Consider the following 19,690-nt stretch of genomic DNA (forward strand, 5'->3'; position numbering starts at 1 on the left):
AGTACTTGCAGAATGATTGTTAGTGTCTACTTCCGTAGAAAATTCCGAACTGTTGTCTAACAGAAGGTAAAGCCGATTAATTTCCTCGTCATGGTTTGAGAGCCAATCTTCAAATTTCAAAGCTATTGACTTATCTTCTTTCTCTAAACTTATTTCAGCATCGTGAAAGTTTAAGATTGCTTTGTATTCATTCAAAAAGTCTACTCCCAATATAATTTCCGTCGACAATAATGGAACAATAAGAAAGATCATAGAGAAGCTGTGGCTTTGGCAAAAGAATTCTAAATTGGTTTGTTGGCGTACATCTACACTTTTTCCAAAGATTGCGCCTTGTAATTTAATCTTACGTAACGGAAGTGTGGGGCACTCGTTCGATTTGTTACATTTGCTAAAGGCTGTTTCACTAATTACTGAAATGGGACTGCCAGAGTCAAGTACTGCCGTAAATTTTACGTCATTTACAGTAATGTGAATCACAGGATATGCAATGTTGTTATGTTTTACGGCGTGTTCCTGGAGTAAGATGTCCCTAATGTCTTCCATTTTTACGTAATTACTAGCTACGGCAGCTGCGTCGTCAGTTTCATAAGTACGTTTTGTGGCTGCCAGCGGTGTGAGTCATTGCCTATTGTCTCTTTGTTGGCGCGCGTCATTATTGGGATTTGGAGACCTAACTTCTACGAATTCACCGTGACGAGAGGGCCTTGCCCTGTTTAAATCCCGCCAGTTCTGATGCAGTTCAGGTCTGTCGTTACGATCATACCGTCTGTCGTCATGTCGGTAGATTCCATAGTTTCTTTCTTGTCGGTCACGTGGTGGAGAATTTCTCCCTGAGTCGTAACTGCGCGCTGGACCGTTGCGTCTAAAGTTATTCTGTCTCCCTTGATAATAATTATTTTGGTTCCCATATTGTCTGTTTCTCTGATTGTCTCTGTGATAGTCATTACCGCGGAGAGGTGATCTTTCCCTGTAATTATTACTACTCTGCCAACGGTTGACATACGGGTGGTGTCTGTTTTGGTCACGATTTACGTTGTAAGAATAGCCTTGTCGTGTCCATTTATTATTTCTTTCATCGCGGAAATGTGACGGATGTAACCTGTAATCGTTATGCTCCTGTTTTCGCGTTCCGCGACTGTCAGTGTCAATTTCCAGTTCTTGTAAGAGCCCCTGAAAAGCTTCAATGTCGTCTTTGCAACGTCCTGCCAAAATAATATGTCGCAATGTTCAGGTAATTTGATTAAGCAAATGCGGATGAGTTCTGAGGGGCTGTATGGGTTTGACAGGTACTGATTCTTGTGCAACATGTCTTCAAAATATTTCACAAGACTGGAAAATTCAGATTGTTCGAAACGTTTCATCATTATGATGCTGTGTTTTACTCGGTCTTGTGTAGCTTGATACCAATATGCAGAGAGGAAGGCATGATAAAATTCTCCTTCACTGTGGCAATCGTGAATGACCGATCGCATTCTTACAGCTGGTTCATTCTCTAAGTAGCCACACATAAATTCTAATCTGTGCTCCAATGACCAGTTGGGAGGAAAACAATGAGAGAATTGATGGAGCCACGCTTGTGGATGAATGTCGTTGCCAGAATTCTTAAATGTTTTGAATTTACATGTAGTAATGAACAGCTTATAGTCAAAGTCATCATGTCGGCGAGTAGCATATCGGTCATTGTTAGGTCGTGTCGGCCGTTCCATCTCAAAATTCGGTGGACATTGCCAATTTCTTTCATAACTTCCGAAATGCCCTGTGTTATTATTTTGCGGCTTTTCCGTATTTCTAAGTCCCTCTTCCCGTGTTGGAGCGCGAGTGTCCTCTGAAATATGTAATTCTTGTATTACCTGTGTCAGCTGATCTTGTACTTCCCGGATTTCTCTTTGGTGTTGCGTATTAATTTGATTCAGATTTTGTTTCAGTTTCCTAATTTGTTCGCTCTCTTCTGTGTCATTAAAGACTACCGGTTTTGTGTCATTCAGATTATCATCTACCTTCGTAGATAAATTATTTAGCTGATCCGAAAGTTCAACTACTTTCTCTGATAATGTACTAATTTCCTCCATGTGTCTTTCTACTGTGTCCTTTAGGTTTTCCTGAGTTTTTGCAAGTTGCGTAACCGAATCGGTAGACGCAACTGAGTCAATTTTAGCTTGCAAGGTCTCATGATTTTCATGAACAATAGTTTGCAGTTCTTTTATGGCTGCTTCGTGATTCTGTAATGCATTTTCATGCCGCGAAAAAATAGGTTGAAAATGCTCACAAATTTGAGTTTTTACGTCATTACAGACTTTTTGACATTTCAATTCAATGTTATGTAACTCAGTAGTTAAATCTTCACGTGTTTGTTCAAGCGTGGTGTGAATATTTTTTTCCATTGCGTCTAACTGTTGCTGTGTTTGTCTCTGGTGTTGTTCCATTGTGTCTAACTTTTGAAGATTTTGTTCCATTCTGTCTAACTTTTGTAGCTTTTGCTGTGTTTGACTCTGATTTTGTTCCATTGTGTCTAACTGTTGCTGTGTTTGTCGCTGATTTTGTTCCATTGTGTCTAACTTTTCAAGCTTTTGTCCCATTTGTTGCATTAATTGTAATAACAACGCACTGGTGTCTGAAACATGTTCCTCAGTGCTTTTCGGCAGTGAATTTGCACCGGCAACATTCACATTTTGACAAGCGGAAAATGTGTCTTGACTCATTTGAGAAAACGGTGAGGACGCAAAACCTGAATCTACAGTATTTGCAAAATTGTGTCCTGTCATTTCGGATTCCTGAGGTGAGCTGTTGCCGAGCGATCGATCGATAATGCTTCCCTGTTCACTACCTGTTTCACTGTCTACGCCATTGTTTGCAGCCCGCTCCATTTCCCTATGCACAGTTACCAAATTACTACTTTGAACGTCTGTTAATTCATTACACAGTGGTGCTGGCAAGCTACGCTCGTCGTCACTATTATTTCTCAGTTTACTTTGGAGCCCAGTGTTACGTTTTTCACACGCCATTATTGTCACAATATTTCACACGATAACACAGAAAAGCACAATTTGAAGAGCAAAAATAAGAGAACACATTAACATAGCACTGAAAATAATATGTAGTTAATTGCAAGCGCAGCTGCGAAATACTTGGTGCAAATCTACATGCATGCCACAAATGTTTTACTGTACAACAATGAAAAACTACAACTACAATGGAAATTCTCTCTATAATTACGCGCTGGCAATAAACAAAAGCTACACTAATTACACAAACTACAAGAAAAAAATCAGAAGATTCCAGTGAGGTATCCTCGGCTAAGGGTCGCCATATGAAACGTCCCCTTAGAAAAATTATACATGACTGTCCTTAAACTGATACACAATATTTTTTTAGCGCAACGCAATCTGACTTTCAAAAATCTCTACAAAAAAAATGGCCCTGACTAACATTAACCTATGCGTTTCACAAATCGCTTACCTCACAAAAATCTTGGTTACTCCCACTACTGCAATACAGCTAGCACCACTACTGCCAGCTAAATAAAAGATTCAAACTATGGAAGGCACTAACTACTGATAGGGATAGTTAACAAATGAAAGATGTTAATAGAGAACAAACAATGTATTTACCTTAATATCATCATATATATATAGCAGTTCATGACAAATTTCAAAACTCCGCCATCTCTCTCCCCACATCCACCACTGCTGGCGGCTCACCTCCAACTGCCCAACGCTACGCGCTGTTCACATCCAGCTGCCGCTGCCCAACACTACAATGACAGACAACAATGCAAACTACCCACAGACTGCACATAGCACAGCCAGTAATTTTTCATATAGAGCGCTACGTGGCGTTACCAATAAGAAAACATAAACAGCCTACTTACACGAGTATAGATTTAAGTGTCACGAAGTCGTTTCTGAAAGTATTTGTATGGAGTGTAGCCATGTATGAAAGTGAAACAAGGGCGATAAGAAGTTTGGACAAGAAGAAAATAGTAGCTTTCGAAATGTGGTGCTACAGAAGAATGCTGAAGATTAGATGGGTAGATCAAATAACTAATGAGGAGGTATTGGTTAGAATTGGAGAGAAGAGAAGTTTGTGGAACAACTTGACCAGAAGAAGGGATCGGTTGGTAGGACATGTTCTGAGGCATCAGGGGATCACAAATTTAGCATTGGAGGGCAGCGTGGAGGGTAAAAATCGTAGAGGGTGACAAAGAGATGAATACACTAAGCAGATTCAGAAGGATGTAGGTTGCAGTAAGTACTGGGAGATGGAGAAGCTTGCACAGGATAGAGTAGCATGGAGAGCTGCATCAAACCAGTCTCAGGACTGAAGACCGCAACAACAACAACAACAACTGCGGCGATCAGTGGGTGAAAAGTACGTGCATTATTGAGAGGGAGGTTAGAGGTGCGAAGTGACAACACCACCTGTAAAGACAAAGGTTAACGACAGGGCTCACTGATTCCGAGGTGGCAGGTGACATAGTGCAGCCGTGGAGACGGCCCCGTTCTGTAGCGCGGCATGCGCTGGCCGTGTTTCGGCAGCCGCGGCCGCCGAGCTGATGCAACCGCCCCGCCGCGTCTCAGGGAAGAGTCGCGCGGACAGAAATACGCACCGACAAATGGCACGGACGCAGCGAGACACGCGACTCGCTCCATTCACCGCGGAGCTGGACGGAGCCGGCGTGGACGCGTGGCAGCCGCGCGATGAAAGCAGCACACGTACACCACACGAAAACTTCCCTCTCCCGTCACAACATTCATCTGTACTACGTACAATGCAATGCTGAACCCTCCCACAAGAAGTATGACATTTTTTTCTCTGTGTCTTTGATGTGAAAAATGGATTCTGTAAAGCTGTGAGTACCGGGAGTGAGTCGTGCTTCGGTAGCTCAGTTGGTAGAGCACTTGCCCGCGAAAGGCAAAGGTCCTGAGTTCGAGTCTCGGTCGGGCACACAGTTTTAATCTGCCAGGAAGTTTCAATAAAACATCTGATTTGGAATAAGGAAGTTTCAGAAAAAGTAAAACTTCTTATGTATAAGAGTTATTACTTCCCTATTGTGACCTATGGAGGAGAAACATGGACAATGACAGAAGGGGACTGGAGCAGACTGAAAGCAGAGGAGATGAAATTTCCCAGAGTAGTTAAGGGAAAAACAAGAATGAACAAAGTAAGGGCTGTAGATACTAGAAAGGACCTTAAACAAGATAGTATGAGAGAAGAAATCGATAAAAAGAGATTAAGATGGTACGGACATGTTAAGAGGATGCGTGGGCAGAGACTCCCCAAACTTATGGAAGAACTTAAAATGGATGGAAAAAGACCTAGAGGGAGCCCAAGAACACGGTGGAAAACAGGAGTGAGAATATCTATGGAAAGGAGAGGTATGACCTGGCAGCAAGTGGAGGAAGAAAAGTGGTGGGAGGATCGAGCCAAATGGAGAGAACTCGTTAGCACCCAGACCCGACAGTAGCTGGAACGGGATCCGGATAGAACAATGTACAAATACTCCTTCCATCCTGCCTGCTCCTACCTCCGACGCAACCATTAGAGCGGCTCAGTTTGCCGCAGCGGAGAAACGAGAGTACGTATGTACTGAACCACAGTGGTTAGAGCGGGCCAGCTTGCGTTTCCGCAAGCCTGGCAAGCTTCGCGAGACCTGTTCAGCTTGCTGCACCTGACAACAGGTTGCGCCATCAATCCAACGTGATTAGTCAGACATAGTTTGCGCATGTAGTTTCACTGCAGCTCATTTTATGATATCGGTGGGAGCAGGAAAATGAGAAAATCCAGCTGAAAAGAGATTGAGGAGAAATTAAGAGCAGGAGAATATATACCAATCAGTAAACAGAGCCCAAGTATAGAGTGGGAAAAGTTGTCAGATGTTAATAAGGCAGCTCCAGATAATTCGGTAGGTAAGTCTGCAGGCTTTCGTGGCCGTTGTCACTGAAGTTAAAATCTTCTGGGTTGTTAGGCCGCATCGTATTTCCTTCTAAAATAATCGATGTTTCTATCCCTCTGCTGGATCTTCTTCAGGAAGACATCCTGGAGAAGCTCCCAGCAAAGAGGTCGAAACTTCGATTATTTTAGAATGAAATATGACGCGGCCTAACAACCCAGAAGATTTTAACTTTAATTTGGTAGGTGTCTCGCAATGCAAACTGTCTAAAAAGTTACTAAACACTCATTCGGGAACCTCGAATATGTTACGACATGTTTGTAAATTAGACCAGCAGTTTCCTCACTCCATAAATATGTTAAAGAAGAGAAAGACTTAGTAGCTGACAAGTGTGGAAATGTGTGCTAAGGACTTGAGGCCACAGTAAACAGGTATCCTAAATTTAGGGCAAACGTTGACTGAAATAAGAAAAAACATGTGGTTCAGTGGATATTAAAAACCACATTCTGGTGGTACTCGACTTCTTTTCTTTTCAGATTAACGTAATGTGAAAAACGAACATCGTGCTTGTGAAAATGCATTTGCGGAATTTAGAATGAACTATTTTGAGGACTCAGAATGAATTCTGCGCCGGCCGGGGCGGCTGAGAGGTTCTAGGCGCTTCAGTCTGGAACCGCGCGACCGCTACGATCGCAGGTTCGAATCCTGCCTCGGGCATAGATGTGTGTGATGTCTTTGGGTTAGTTAAGTTTAAGTAGTTCTAAGTTCTAGGGGACTGATGACCTCGGAAGTTGAGTCCCATAGTGCTCAGAGCCATTTGAACCATCTGAATGAGCTCAGCGAACCCGCAAAACAAATCAAATGGTTCAAATGGCTCTGAGCACTATGGGACTTAACAGCTATGGTCATCAGTCCCCTAGAACTTAGAACTACTTAAACCTAACTAACCTAAGGACATCACACAACACCCAGCCATCACGAGGCAGAGAAAATCCCTGACCCCGCCGGGAATCGAACCCGGGAACCCGGGCGTGGGAAGCGAGAACGCTACCGCACGACCACGAGCTGCGGGCAAAACAAATCCTGGAAAAGTATTTGAAACTGATATCACAGGGATCTTATTTAGCTGGAACATTCTAAGGTTACAGAGAAACTGGTGTTCTAAAACTTTACTGTAGTTGGCAATGCAGTATAAGACAGCTTCGCCGGCCGAAGTGGCCGTGCGGTTAAAGGCGCTGCAGTCTGGAACCGCAAGACCGCTACGGTCGCAGGTTCGAATCCTGCCTCGGGCATGGATGTTTGTGATGTCCTTAGGTTAGTTAGGTTTAACTAGTTCTAAGTTCTAGGGGACTAATGACCTCAGCAGTTGAGTCCCATAGTGCTCAGAGCCATTTGAACCAGACAGCTTCAGTTCTTAGGTGTACAGGATCTTCTTGACTTTAAGAGATTGATCTGCTTACTACAGAAAACATGTACTAGAGGTGACCTGATGATGTTAGAATTGAGAATGTGGTGTCACTTCCAGACACCACACTTGCTGGGTGGTAGCCATAAAATCATCCGCGGTCCGTTAGTATACGTCGGACCCGCGTGTCGCCACTATCAGTGATTGCAGACCGAGCGCCGCTACACGGCAGGTCTAGTCTAGAGAGACTCCCTAGCGTTCGCCCCAGTTGTACAGCCGACTTTGCTAGCGATGGTTCACTGTTTACATACGCTCTCATTTACAGAGACGACAGTTTTGCATAACCTTCAGCTACGTCATTTGCTACGACCTAGCAAGGCGCCATATTCAGTTACTGTAATTACTTCAAGTATGTATTCTGAATAGGTTATACTGTGAATCATGTACCGTCAAGAGCGACGTTCACCATTAATGGTTTAAAGTTTAGTATCAAACTAATTATGTCCGCTTTCTAAATTCTCATTCCTTGTCATGTTCCAGACCTCACGTCAGTAGAGTTCTTCCCTCTTCACGCCAGCCTGCGTGAGCTAAAACGCGTGCATTTCGGCCTCCGCTCGTAACACGGTGTTGGCTCTTCTGCTAACACAAAAGAGAATACCCTGTACTAGTTGAAAGACGCTGAAGTAGCAGTGAAAACCATTCACACAGAAGTAAGTAAATAAGCCCGAAACACGCCGAAAAGAAAATAAAGGACAAGGAAAATCCATTATTTTCGGCCTTGCAAAGACCCAAAACGAATACTTATTTCGTTAAGTCTCGCCTTGTGATACTCGTGTAAAAAAAGACTTTCCATCAAGTTCCGAACACTATGATAACTTTAAAATGAAAGCGTACAGTTAAACTGCTACGTATCAGTGAAGCAGCCTGCCCGATCTGCTGATAGCGTGCGGCAGCTTGCCTGCCTGGCTAACAGGAATGTACGGGCTGGTTAAATGCGGAATGTGTACACCTCTGGATTAGGGTCTAAGAAGCACTCTCTTTGAATTAGCAAGATAGTCACAACACAAAAACAAGACTAACTTCTTGAAACAGGAATAATCTGCGGTTATTTTCTGATTTTTAGTTGCCTTTCGTAGCTCCGGCGACGTACTATAAATCGCTGCTAGAAAGTAGCACTTAGGCAGGCGCCCTGCGGCGCTGCGCTGTTGCAGGTGAGCCTGGCGGAGGAGTTCGACATCCTGCAGATCGTGGGCGAGGGCTGGTTCGGCAAGATCCTGCTGGTGGAGCACCGCGCCACCGACACCGAGATGGTGCTGAAGGCGCTGCCCAAGCCGTACACCGCGCTGCGCGACTTCTTCCGCGAGTTCCACTACGGGCTGCACCTGTCGGCGCACCGCAATATCATCACCACGTACGACGTCGCCTTCGAGACGGCCGGCTTCTACGTCTTCTCGCAGGAGTACGCGCCGCTCGGCGACCTCACCTCCAACGTGTCCGAGGCGGGCATCGGCGAACTGCACACCAAGCGCGTCGCCAAGCAGGTCTGTAGCCCCACCTACTGCTTAGCGGGTCACAAGCGCAATACAGCTGATCTCGAGTTCATTTCCCCATTCTTCGCCCGCGTCCAGTGTCCAGTCGGTGGTTACTAGATGCTTTAAACAATTTTTACCAACGGTCTTGCCGCAATGGTAACACCGGTTCCCGTCAGATCGCCGAAGTAAAGCGCTGTCGGGCTTGGATGTGTGACCATGCGGTCTGCCGAGCGCTGTTGGCAAGCGGGGTGCTCAGCCCTTGTGAGGCAAACTGAGGAGCTTCTTGACACACCGCGAGGAGAGCGGTGTGCTGACCACATGCCGCTCCATATCGACATCCAGTGACGCCTGTGGGCTGAGTGAGGATGGTACGGCGGTCGGTCGGTACCGTTGGGCCTTCAGGGCCTGTTATTTTTATTTATTTATTTACACGTCAAGTTCCGTAGGACCAAATTGAGGAGCTAATCTCCAAGGTCATGGAACGTGTCAGTACATGAAATTACAACATAAAAGTAATAACAAATAAAAATAAATGTTCATGAACCCTAAAAAAGGCAGTCCATAAGCTTAAGTAAACGCAACCAACAATTCAGTAAGAAGCAGCTTAATTTTTCAAGGAACTCCTCGGCAGAATAGGAGTGATCCATGAGGAAGGACTTCAAAATGGTTCAAATGGCTCTGAGTACTATAGGAGTCAACTTCTAAGGTCATTAGTCCCCTAGAACTTAGAACTAGTTAAACCTAACTAACCTAAGGACATCACACACATCCATGACCGAGGCAGGATTCGAACCTGCGACCGTAGCGGTCTCGCGGTTCCAGACTGCAGCGCCTAGAACCGCACGGCCACTTCGGCCGGCTGGAAGGACTTCAGTTTCGATTTGAAAGCGCGTGGATTACTGCTAAAGATTTTTGAATTCGAGTGGTAGCTTATTGAAAATGGATGCAGCAGTATACTGCACACCTTTCTGCACAAGAGTTAAGGAAGTCCGATCTAAATGCAGGTTTGATTTCTGCCGAGCATTAACCGACTGAAAGGTGCTTATTCTTGGGTATGAGGTAATATAGTTAGCAAAAAATGACAGTAAGGAATATATCTATTGAGAGGCCAATGTCAAAATACCCAGACTCGTGAACAGGGGTCGACAAGAGGTTCGTGAACTTACACCACTAATTGCCCGAACCGCCCGTTTCTCAGCCAAAAATATCCTTTTAGAATGGGAAGAGTTACCCCAAAATATAATACCATACGACATAAGCGAATGAAAATAAGCAAAGTAGACTAATTTTCGTGTCGAAAGACCCCTCACTTCTGAAACCGTTCGAATAGTAAAAATGGCAGTATTAAGTCTTTGAAAAAGATCCTGAACATGGGCTTTCCACGACAGCTTACTATCTATCTGAACACCTAGAAATTTGAACTGTTCAGTTTCACTAATCATATGCTCTTTCTGTGAAATTAAAACGTCAGGGTTTGTTGAATTGTGTGTTAGAAACTGTAAAAACTGAGTCTTTTATCGTTAGTTTATTTCCTACAGGTCATGAACTTAGGTCATGTACTGCACTATTTGAAACCGGGCCAATGTTGCACACAACATCCTTTACTACCAAGCTAGTGTCATCATCAAACAGAAATATTTTAGAGTTACCTGTAATACTAGAGGGCATATCATTTATACAAATAAGGAACAGGAATTGGCCCCAACACTGATCCCTGGGGCAGCCCCCACTTGACAGTCCCCCACTCAGACCTCGCATCACAGCTGTTATCAACATTGTGAATAATGACCTTTTGCTGCCTGTTGCTAAAGTAAGAGGTGAACCAATTGTGAGCTACTCCCCGCATTCCGTATTGGTCCAACTTCTAGAGCAATATTTTGTGATCAACACAATCAAATGCCTTAGTTAAATCAAAAAATATGCCAAGCGTTCGAAACCTTTTGTTTAGCCCATCCAGTACCTCACAGACAAAAGAGAATATTGCGGAGTTTAGTTAGTTTAGTTTAGTTCAAACAATTTTTAAATAATTCGTGTCAATTTAACTTTAATTTTACGTGTATTAAATTATTGTCACTGACCGTATTGTAATCAGATTGAATATAAAGCTGTAAAGTATTTAGAAATAGGTCAGTAACCCACAAATGCTATGAAAGATCTAAATCAAGCAATTGGCTGTCGAAACTTCCTGTCAGATTGAAATTGTGTGAGGCAACGGGAGTCACTGTCACAGTCTAGCACACAATTCTAATCTGTCAGGAAGTATCAAATCAGCACACACTCGTCTTCAAACTGAAAATACATTTCGGAAAAATCCCTTATGCTTTGTCTAAGCCTTTTCTCACAAATTTTCTTTCTTCTGAGATTATTAGCCCCGCAAAATATGCAAGAGAACGCTTGTAAAGTTTGGAACGTAGCAGAGAGATACTATCGGTAGGACGAGTAAAGCTTTGAGGTCGGGTCGTTGGTCGTGGGTCGTATCTGGAGAACTCAGTCGTTAGGAAACTTACCCGTGATAGGCAAAGATTCAAGGTTCGAGTCCCGGTCCGGCACTCATTTTCATCTGCCAATAAGTTTCTAATCAGCTCACACTTCACTGCAGAGTGAAAATTTATCTTGGAAATATCTGTTGATAACTGCACAGATGACTGATTTCACCGAATCTAAGTCCTGCGCGGATGGACTGTATGAGCATCAACGAATTAATTCTGTATGTCTAGTGACTTCGGCATTGTCCGCAGCGTCTATTTAATAACTAGCGTAGGATGGTTTTTACAAAATGTAAAAATACAGAGCTATTATATGCCAGCGGAAAAATGCTCCTATCGGAGCACATAAACGCGAATATACTCCTGTTCATGAAAAGACTGACTGAAAAGTAGGGTACCAGCTGCTTCATTCTACCTTCCTCAGCACCTTTAAAAATTTTCCCAAATTTTTTGGCATGTGAACATATATGCGTTCTTTTTAAAATGGAACTCACCTCTCACTTCCACAAGCTCATTTATCAGTAACTCGCTCACACCCACTAGTCCATTGCTTTAAGTGGCTGATACCCATCCACTCCTCCTTCCCCATTCTTACTCACTCATTTAGCCCAACTCACTGTCATTATTTCCTTGTGTCTGTCACTGTCCCCTGTCTCACAGCCACAGTTTCCTTCGTTCTGTCCTACTACTACTGCCCTTTCTCACTGTCACAGTCTGCTCCTTGCTCTCTCTTACTGCTACTATCTGATTCACACCATCCTACTTCTGCCGTGTCTTGTCACTGTCGCTGTCTCTCCCTCGTTGTCACTATCGTACACTGTCTCTCATTATCATTATCTCTCACCCATTTACACTTCCTCCTTTTCTTTTTGTTCTCACACTGGGACTGTCTCCTTTACCATTTTCTTGTCAGTCTCAACTATGTTCCACTGCCGCTGTTTCCCTCTCTTTCTCTCACACTGCGATTGTCTCCGTCGCTATTTCTCTGTCGCAACCACTGTCTGTGTCTACTTGGTTTTTTACTCTTCTATCTCGAACTGTCTGCTTTTTTTCAGAATAAAAAAGCGGGAACATCTTCGTATACTAAATTTTTTAGGAAATTTTTAAAGGTGCTGAGGAAGCTAGAACGAGGTAACTGATGCCACACTTTTCTGTCAGTCTTTAAATAAACAGGAGTGTATTCGCCTTTTGTGTGCTCCGATAGGAGCATATTTCCGCTTTTTCCCTTGTTTTCTCTACTACAGCGGGACATGTCACTTGAATGAAAAAAACTTCATGGGTCAGAGAAATATTGATGGATTCCTTACCTGAAATCGAAATAACGCAAAACTATGAATTTTACATCTTAGACCGGATTTTATTTGCATAAAAATTCTGACTGTGCTTCTGTACAACAACAACAAGAAGGGATTACCAGAACGCTTGTGATGATAACGGAGGCACTTTACAGCATATTTCTCCGTGCTGCGTCATTTTATAAATTACGTTTTCGCCACACATCGGATTTTATGCGCATGTTTCACGCACATAAGTAATTCTGTACCTCGGAAACAGATAAAAATATCAAGAATATGTTCATTTTTTTTCGAGACCGGGATCTTGGGAATATATTCTAAACAATGTTGCCATTTGTATGCATAGCCGTCTTGGAATCCACGTATCGGTTTTTGTACTCAAAAGCCATATCCTTCGGGTTTTCTCAGAAACCACCCACGAACGCCTCTAAATGCGCGCCACAGACCGTATGTAACGCAAAAAGAACCAACCGATTTGCTCCATTTGCCTAAGCTGGAGGAAGTGAGTAATATTCAAACTTCGACCATGTAATGTAGTATAATTACATGAAGACGATCCTTATGTTGGGCATACAAATGTTCCCTAGGGAAACATGGAATATATGGTCATCACTCTTTTATCTGAGTGACAACAAAGCAGTCTGGTCCTTAACTTCGCAATTCCATGTTTGAGTAAATACCCCTGGAACGCTGAATGATACTTTAAACTCTTCTTCTTTTTCTTGTGCCTTTGCGCCGATTCGGCGCAGGAGTGAGAATATTATTAGTGGAACTGGCACGTTTAGTTTAAAGGGTGGCCCTATGCCCTTCCTGACGCCAACCCTTTACCCTACCGAGACAGAGTATGTGGACCTCAACTGTCTGCACGTAGTGCTATTCATGTGAAAGAGAGCCAAAGTTTTCTAAATGTTTGTGAATCGGGTAACTTAAGATATTCGCCTCGATAGCTGCGGAGTCAGGACGGAGGATTGCTAAGCGGAGGGTCCCAGGTTCGATTGCCGCCCAAGTCGGAGATTTTGTTCGTTTGGGGACTAGGTGTTGTGTTGTCCACACGATCCAGCCGTCATAAATGACATTCTACTGTTGAAATGGCTTTATGAGCATGTCCGGAAAGCCAATTTTTTTTAAAAAAAACTGAGGCATGATTTCAGTATCAGCCCGGTATTCACCTATTGAGATGCGAGAAAACACTTAAAAACTACATCCAGGCTCCTGGCACATCGATCCTCGTCGTCAATGCGCCGAGCAGATTCGATCTGGGGTCGTCTCAGAAGTGGTCCTTTAACACGCACTGCTGTCCGGACGGGCTGTGTGAAACTTTAAACTGTTACTTTAAACAAGTTTATTATACACTCCTGGAAATGGAAAAAAGAACACATTGACACCGGTGTGTCAGACCCACCATACTTGCTCCGGACACTGCGAGAGGGCTGTACAAGCAATGATCACACGCACGGCACAGCGGACACACCAGGAACCGCGGTGTTGGCCGTCGAATGGCGCTAGCTGCGCAGCATTTGTGCACCGCCGCCGTCAGTGTCAGCCAGTTTGCCGTGGCATACGGAGCTCCATCGCAGTCTTTAACACTGGTAGCATGCCGCGACAGCGTGGACGTGAACCGTATGTGCAGTTGACGGACTTTGAGCGAGGGCGTATAGTGGGCATGCGGGAGGCCGGGTGGACGTACCGCCGAATTGCTCAACACGTGGGGCGTGAGGTCTCCACGGTACATCGATGTTGTCGCCAGTGGTCGGCGGAAGGTGCACGTGCCCGTCGACCTGGGACCGGACCGCAGCGACGCACGGATGCACGCCAAGACCGTAGGATCCTACGCAGTGCCGTAGGGGACCGCACCGCCACTTCCCAGCAAATTAGGGACACTGTTGCTCCTGGGGTATCGGCGAGGACCATTCGCAACCGTCTCCATGAAGCTGGGCTACGGTCCCGCACACCGTTAGGCCGTCTTCCGCTCACGCCCCAACATCGTGCAGCCCGCCTCCAGTGGTGTCGCGACAGGCGTGAATGGAGGGACGAATGGAGACGTGTCGTCTTCAGCGATGAGAGTCGCTTCTGCCTTGGTGCCAATGATGGTCGTATGCGTGTTTGGCGCCGTGCAGGTGAGCGCCACAATCAGGACTGCATACGACCGAGGCACACAGGGCCAACACCCGGCATCATGGTGTGGGGAGCGATCTCCTACACTGGCCGTACACCACTGGTGATCGTCGAGGGGACACTGAATAGTGCACGGTACATCCCACCTGTCATCGAACCCATCGTTCTACCATTCCTAGACCGGCAAGGGAACTTGCTGTTCCAACAGGACAATGCACGTCCGCATGTATCCCGTGCCACCCAACGTGCTCTAGAAGGTGTAAGTCAACTACCCTGGCCAGCAAGATCTCCGGATCTGTCCCCCATTGAGCATGTTTGGGACTGGATGAAGCGTCGTCTCACGCGGTCTGCACGTCCAGCACGAACGCTGGTCCAACTGAGGCGCCAGGTGGAAATGGCATGGCAAGCCGTTCCACAGGACTACATCCAGCATCTCTACGATCGTCTCCATGGGAGAATAGCAGCCTGCATTGCTGCGAAAGGTGGATATACACTGTACTAGTGCCGACATTGTGCATGCTCTGTTGCCTGTGTCTATGTGCCTGTGGTTCTGTCAGTGTGATCATGTGATGTATCTGACCCCAGGAATGTGTCAATAAAGTTTCCCCTTCCTGGGACAATGAATTCACGGTGTTCTTATTTCAATTTCCAGGAGTGTATTTGCTCCTAAGGAAATACCGTATCTGCGTCAGTCAGGAAAATTGCGTGAAGCATGTAAAGTAAACATCAGAAGTGAGCTCTCTTCATTCGTTCATCTCCGAACTCGCCATCTTGATGTGCTCCTAGAGTCGATTCGCAAGACTCCGCCGCAGTCCTCTCGCCACCGGAGTCTGTTGACGGGTACAAGTGGACTCGACTCGCTTAGAAGCGAGAGTGAGCAGACGGGTTTGCAAGTATAACAGCCAGCTCGTGGCATTCCCGCTTCTATGCAACCTTTTTGAAAGGCATTTCCGCCATTAGACTCTAAATTACTATTGATTTATTTCATGCAATCACGATAATGGCTTCAGAGCCGTCATAAATGTCATAAAATACCCAACCTGAATAAATGACATAAGCAACCATTAGACATGATTATTACTATATCCCAATCAGCCAGAACACTGTGCCCACCTACCTAATAACAGAGATGTCCACCTTTGCCACGGATAACATCGGCGACACGTCGTGGCATAGAAGCAATGAGGCCTTGATAGGTCGCTGGAGGGAGTTGGCGCAGCATCTGCACACGCAAGTCAAGTAATTCACATGGTTCACATGGCTCTGAGCACTATGGGACTTAACATCTGAGGTCATCAGTCCCCTAGATTTAGAACTATTTAAACCTAGCTAACCTAAGGACATCACACACATCCATGCCCGCTGCAGGATTCGAACCTGCGACCGTAGCAGCCGCGTGGTTCCGGACTAAAGCGCGTAGAACCGCTCAGCCACTGCGGCCAGCGCAAGTAATTCCCGTTAATTCCGAGGAGGTGGTGGGCGGGGAGGGGGCGGAGTCGATGAGCTCTTACGCCATGCCACGTCCTAGATGATTATTTATTTCAAGTTTCTGCTACCAGTCACTTTTCATTTTATGCTTAATCTAACATAATGCAACCCGTTTAGAACATGTTCTGTTCATCTTCAGGCGTTTGTACATACATATAGAGAAATGTTAGTTAAAAGTGAAAAGTCTTAAACTAGATTAATCTAGAACTCTTTGTCCATTGTTTTTTTACTGTAGCTGCTGGTGTGGCATATGGGGGGAAGCAGGGGGGCAGCGTATGGCTAGAAATCGAAATCAGTGATGTCTTCTGCTGGTTTTCTTCCTTGTGGTTGACTATGTATATCACTGCCTGTATAGGATGCAGATAGATATGCATCACTTATGTGTTATGAAAATAGTTTGAAAGGCTTTTACATGACAGTTGATCACTTACAATTTCATGGTCTTGCTGCTTCATTTGCATCACTGGTGTAATGGCGGAGCTGTTGATTGACATTACACTATTGCACATTATATTTTTTGTTACTGATTGCCATCCTAGATGTGTTCGACCGAGTTTAGATCTGGCGAGCTGGGCGGCCAACACATCGATTGAAACTCGCCTCTGCGTCCCTCGAAGCACTCCATCACACTCTTGGCCTTGTGACATTGCGCATTATCTTGGTGAAAAATGCCACTACCGTCGGGAAACACGGTCGTCATGGAGGAGCGTACGTGGCCTGCAACTACTTGGCGATCATGGTGCCTTGCACGAACTCCACAAGACCAATGGACGCCCACGTGAATGTTGCCCAGGACGTAATGGAGCCACTGCCAGATTGTTTCCGTACCGCAGTACAGTTGTTAAGGAGCTGTTCTCCTGGAAACCGACGGATTCGCGCCGTCTCATCGGGATGACGAGGAAGGTGTCAGGGTTCATCAGACCACGCAACCCTCTTATCACTGCTCCAAAGTCAGTGCGATTTGTCACGTGGCCATTTCAGTCGTAGTTGTCGATGTCGTGGTGTTAACATTGGCACATGCATGGGTCGTCGGCTGCGGAGGCCCATACTTAGGAGTGTTCGCAGCACTGTGTGTTCAGACACACTTGTACTCTGCCTGGCATTAAAGTCTGATATTAATTTCGCCACAGTCGCCGCCTGTCCTGTTTTACGAGCCTATCCTGCCTACGACTTCCAACTTCTGTAATTAGGGATGGCCGCCCACCCTCATGACGTCTGGACGTGGTTTCGCCTTGGTTTCGCCACATGTTGAAGGTAGTCAACACAGCACTCTTCAAAGACCCGACAAGTCGTGCACTTTTCGAAATTCTCGTGCCGAGACTCCGGACCATCACAGTCTGGCCTCTGTCAAACTCAGATAGATAGCGTTCCTTCCTCATTCTACACACGGACACGACACTTACTGACACTACATGCACCATGCTTGTGCCTGGCTAGCAGATACTCCTCGCCAGGTGTCGTTAGTATCGCCTGGATGGGGTTATATCGGTGGTAGATCCGTAATCGCAATGTTCTGGCTGATCAGTGTGTCAGTATAATGAGTGATCAGTTATCAGTGAATGGTGTTCTGTCATGTGTGTGTCTGTGTGTGTGTAAATTTATTTTAATATTTAATATATATTCAGAGAAAGTCTAACAATTGTGTTGACAAACACGCGGTTTTGGGACGTTACCGAGTCTGTAACAACAGAAACAGAAAACATGACATGCCAATGAAGTCCAGTCTCTAAATTGTGATTAATTATTAAGACGTATTTATAACAGTAGTCGAAAAATTTACAGAAACGTATGCTAGGCTAAGCTATACTACGTCCCCTTAGAAATTATTGAATTAGAACGTACTCAGACATTTCGCTCTTTACCTATTCTGATCAACACTAAACTGACACACAAAATTTTTAGCGCAACGCAATCTGACTTTCAAAAATCCCTACAAAAGAATGGCCCTGAGTAACATTAACCTATACGTTTCACAAATCACTTACCTCACAAAAATCTTCGTTACACGAACTACTGCAATACAGCGAGCGCCACTACTGCCAGCTAAATAAAAGATTCTAACTTCTGAAGTCACTAACTACTGATAGGCATAGTTAGCAAATGAAAGATTTTGATAAAGAACAAACAATGTATTTACCTTAATAGTGTTCAAAAGTCATAATGTATATATCAGTTCATGACATCCAGTCTTACAAATTTACTGTCTCTGATGGACACACGTCCAGATCATCCGCTCTCAAAACTCTGCCATCTTTCTACCCACATCCACCACTGCTGGCGGCTCACCTCCAACTGCGCAACGCTACGCGCTGTTAACAGCCAACTGCCCAACACTACAATAGCATATACTCCAACAATGCAAACCAACCACAGCCTTCACACAGCACAGTCAGTGATTTTCATATAGAGCGCTACGTGGCGTTACCAGCATAAAAACCTAAACAGCCTACTTACAAACTCAGAATTAACCCATAAACGCAAGTTGTCCTGACCACATGGTTACAGAAATAGCGCTCTCTATGGTCGCAGGATAGCGGTGACTTTATTCTGTGCCAGTTTTCGTTTGATGCAGCACATGTGTTATCTCATGGTGCAACTGGAGTAAACAAGAATAGAAACATTTTGCTTGCATTTGAAATGGTTCAAATGGCTCTGAGCACCATGGGACTCAACTGCTGTGGTCATCAGTCCCCTAGAACTTAGAACTACTTAAACCTAACTAACCTAAGGACATCACACACACCCATACCCGAAGCAGGATCCGAACCTGCGACCGTAGCAGCAGCGCGGCTCCGGACTGGAGCGCCTAGAACCGCACAGCCACCGCGGCCGGCGCTTGCATTTGACAAAGTTTGTTTCTTTTACGTCTGAAGCATGGACTATAGCATGAAACTTATTCCAGACATCACTCCTCCTCTAACGGATTACATTAGCAATTGTATATATTGTATAAATTAATTTTCGTCTTAAACTTTCACAGTCACATAAACACAGCTTCGTTAGGCCATCGGATTCAGACAGTCAGTCATTTCGCGTTGTCGGTGCTATTTTACAGGACCAACTCGTATACTATCAGTACTAAGAGTACGTCTCGACTAGGATTAGACTCCTGCTCGCTTCAGCAAGACAGAATGCGTGGACGAGTATGAAGCGACTGCAGCGCCACAGTTCTCAGAGTCGACATACTCAACTACAGCGGGAATGAAGGAAGCCGTTATCACTGATGTAACAGCGGCGCCTTCATTTGTGAAGTATGCAACCCGCAACATTGACCTTACACGCCGCGGCGTTCCTGATCTCTAATGTAAAAGTTCTAAGCTTATAGATATTAATTAGATAAAATTTACGGTTCAGGGTCAACTCAAATCCTTTAATAAACATTTAAAACTTTAATATAGAAGCTGTTCATAGTTTAATGCTGAAATCATGTATTGGGAATGAAAGGATCTTGATTAGGACAACATTAGGTTATCAAAATA

General features: G+C 44.8%; 1 protein-coding gene across 2 annotated transcripts in view; it reads left to right on the forward strand.

The window, feature by feature from the left end:
• Nucleotides 1-19,690, forward strand: part of LOC126253575 (serine/threonine-protein kinase meng-po) — a 354,496-nt gene that overhangs the window by 216,561 nt on the left and 118,245 nt on the right. For both annotated transcript variants that reach the window (XM_049954998.1, XM_049954999.1), the window contains exon 4: nt 8,507-8,836. In XM_049954998.1, the coding sequence (XP_049810955.1) occupies nt 8,507-8,836 (330 nt within the window). The remainder of the gene's footprint in view (nt 1-8,506; nt 8,837-19,690) is intronic.

Source organism: Schistocerca nitens, chromosome 4 (genome assembly GCF_023898315.1).
Source record: "Schistocerca nitens isolate TAMUIC-IGC-003100 chromosome 4, iqSchNite1.1, whole genome shotgun sequence".
Taxonomy (NCBI): Eukaryota; Metazoa; Arthropoda; class Insecta; order Orthoptera; family Acrididae; genus Schistocerca; species Schistocerca nitens.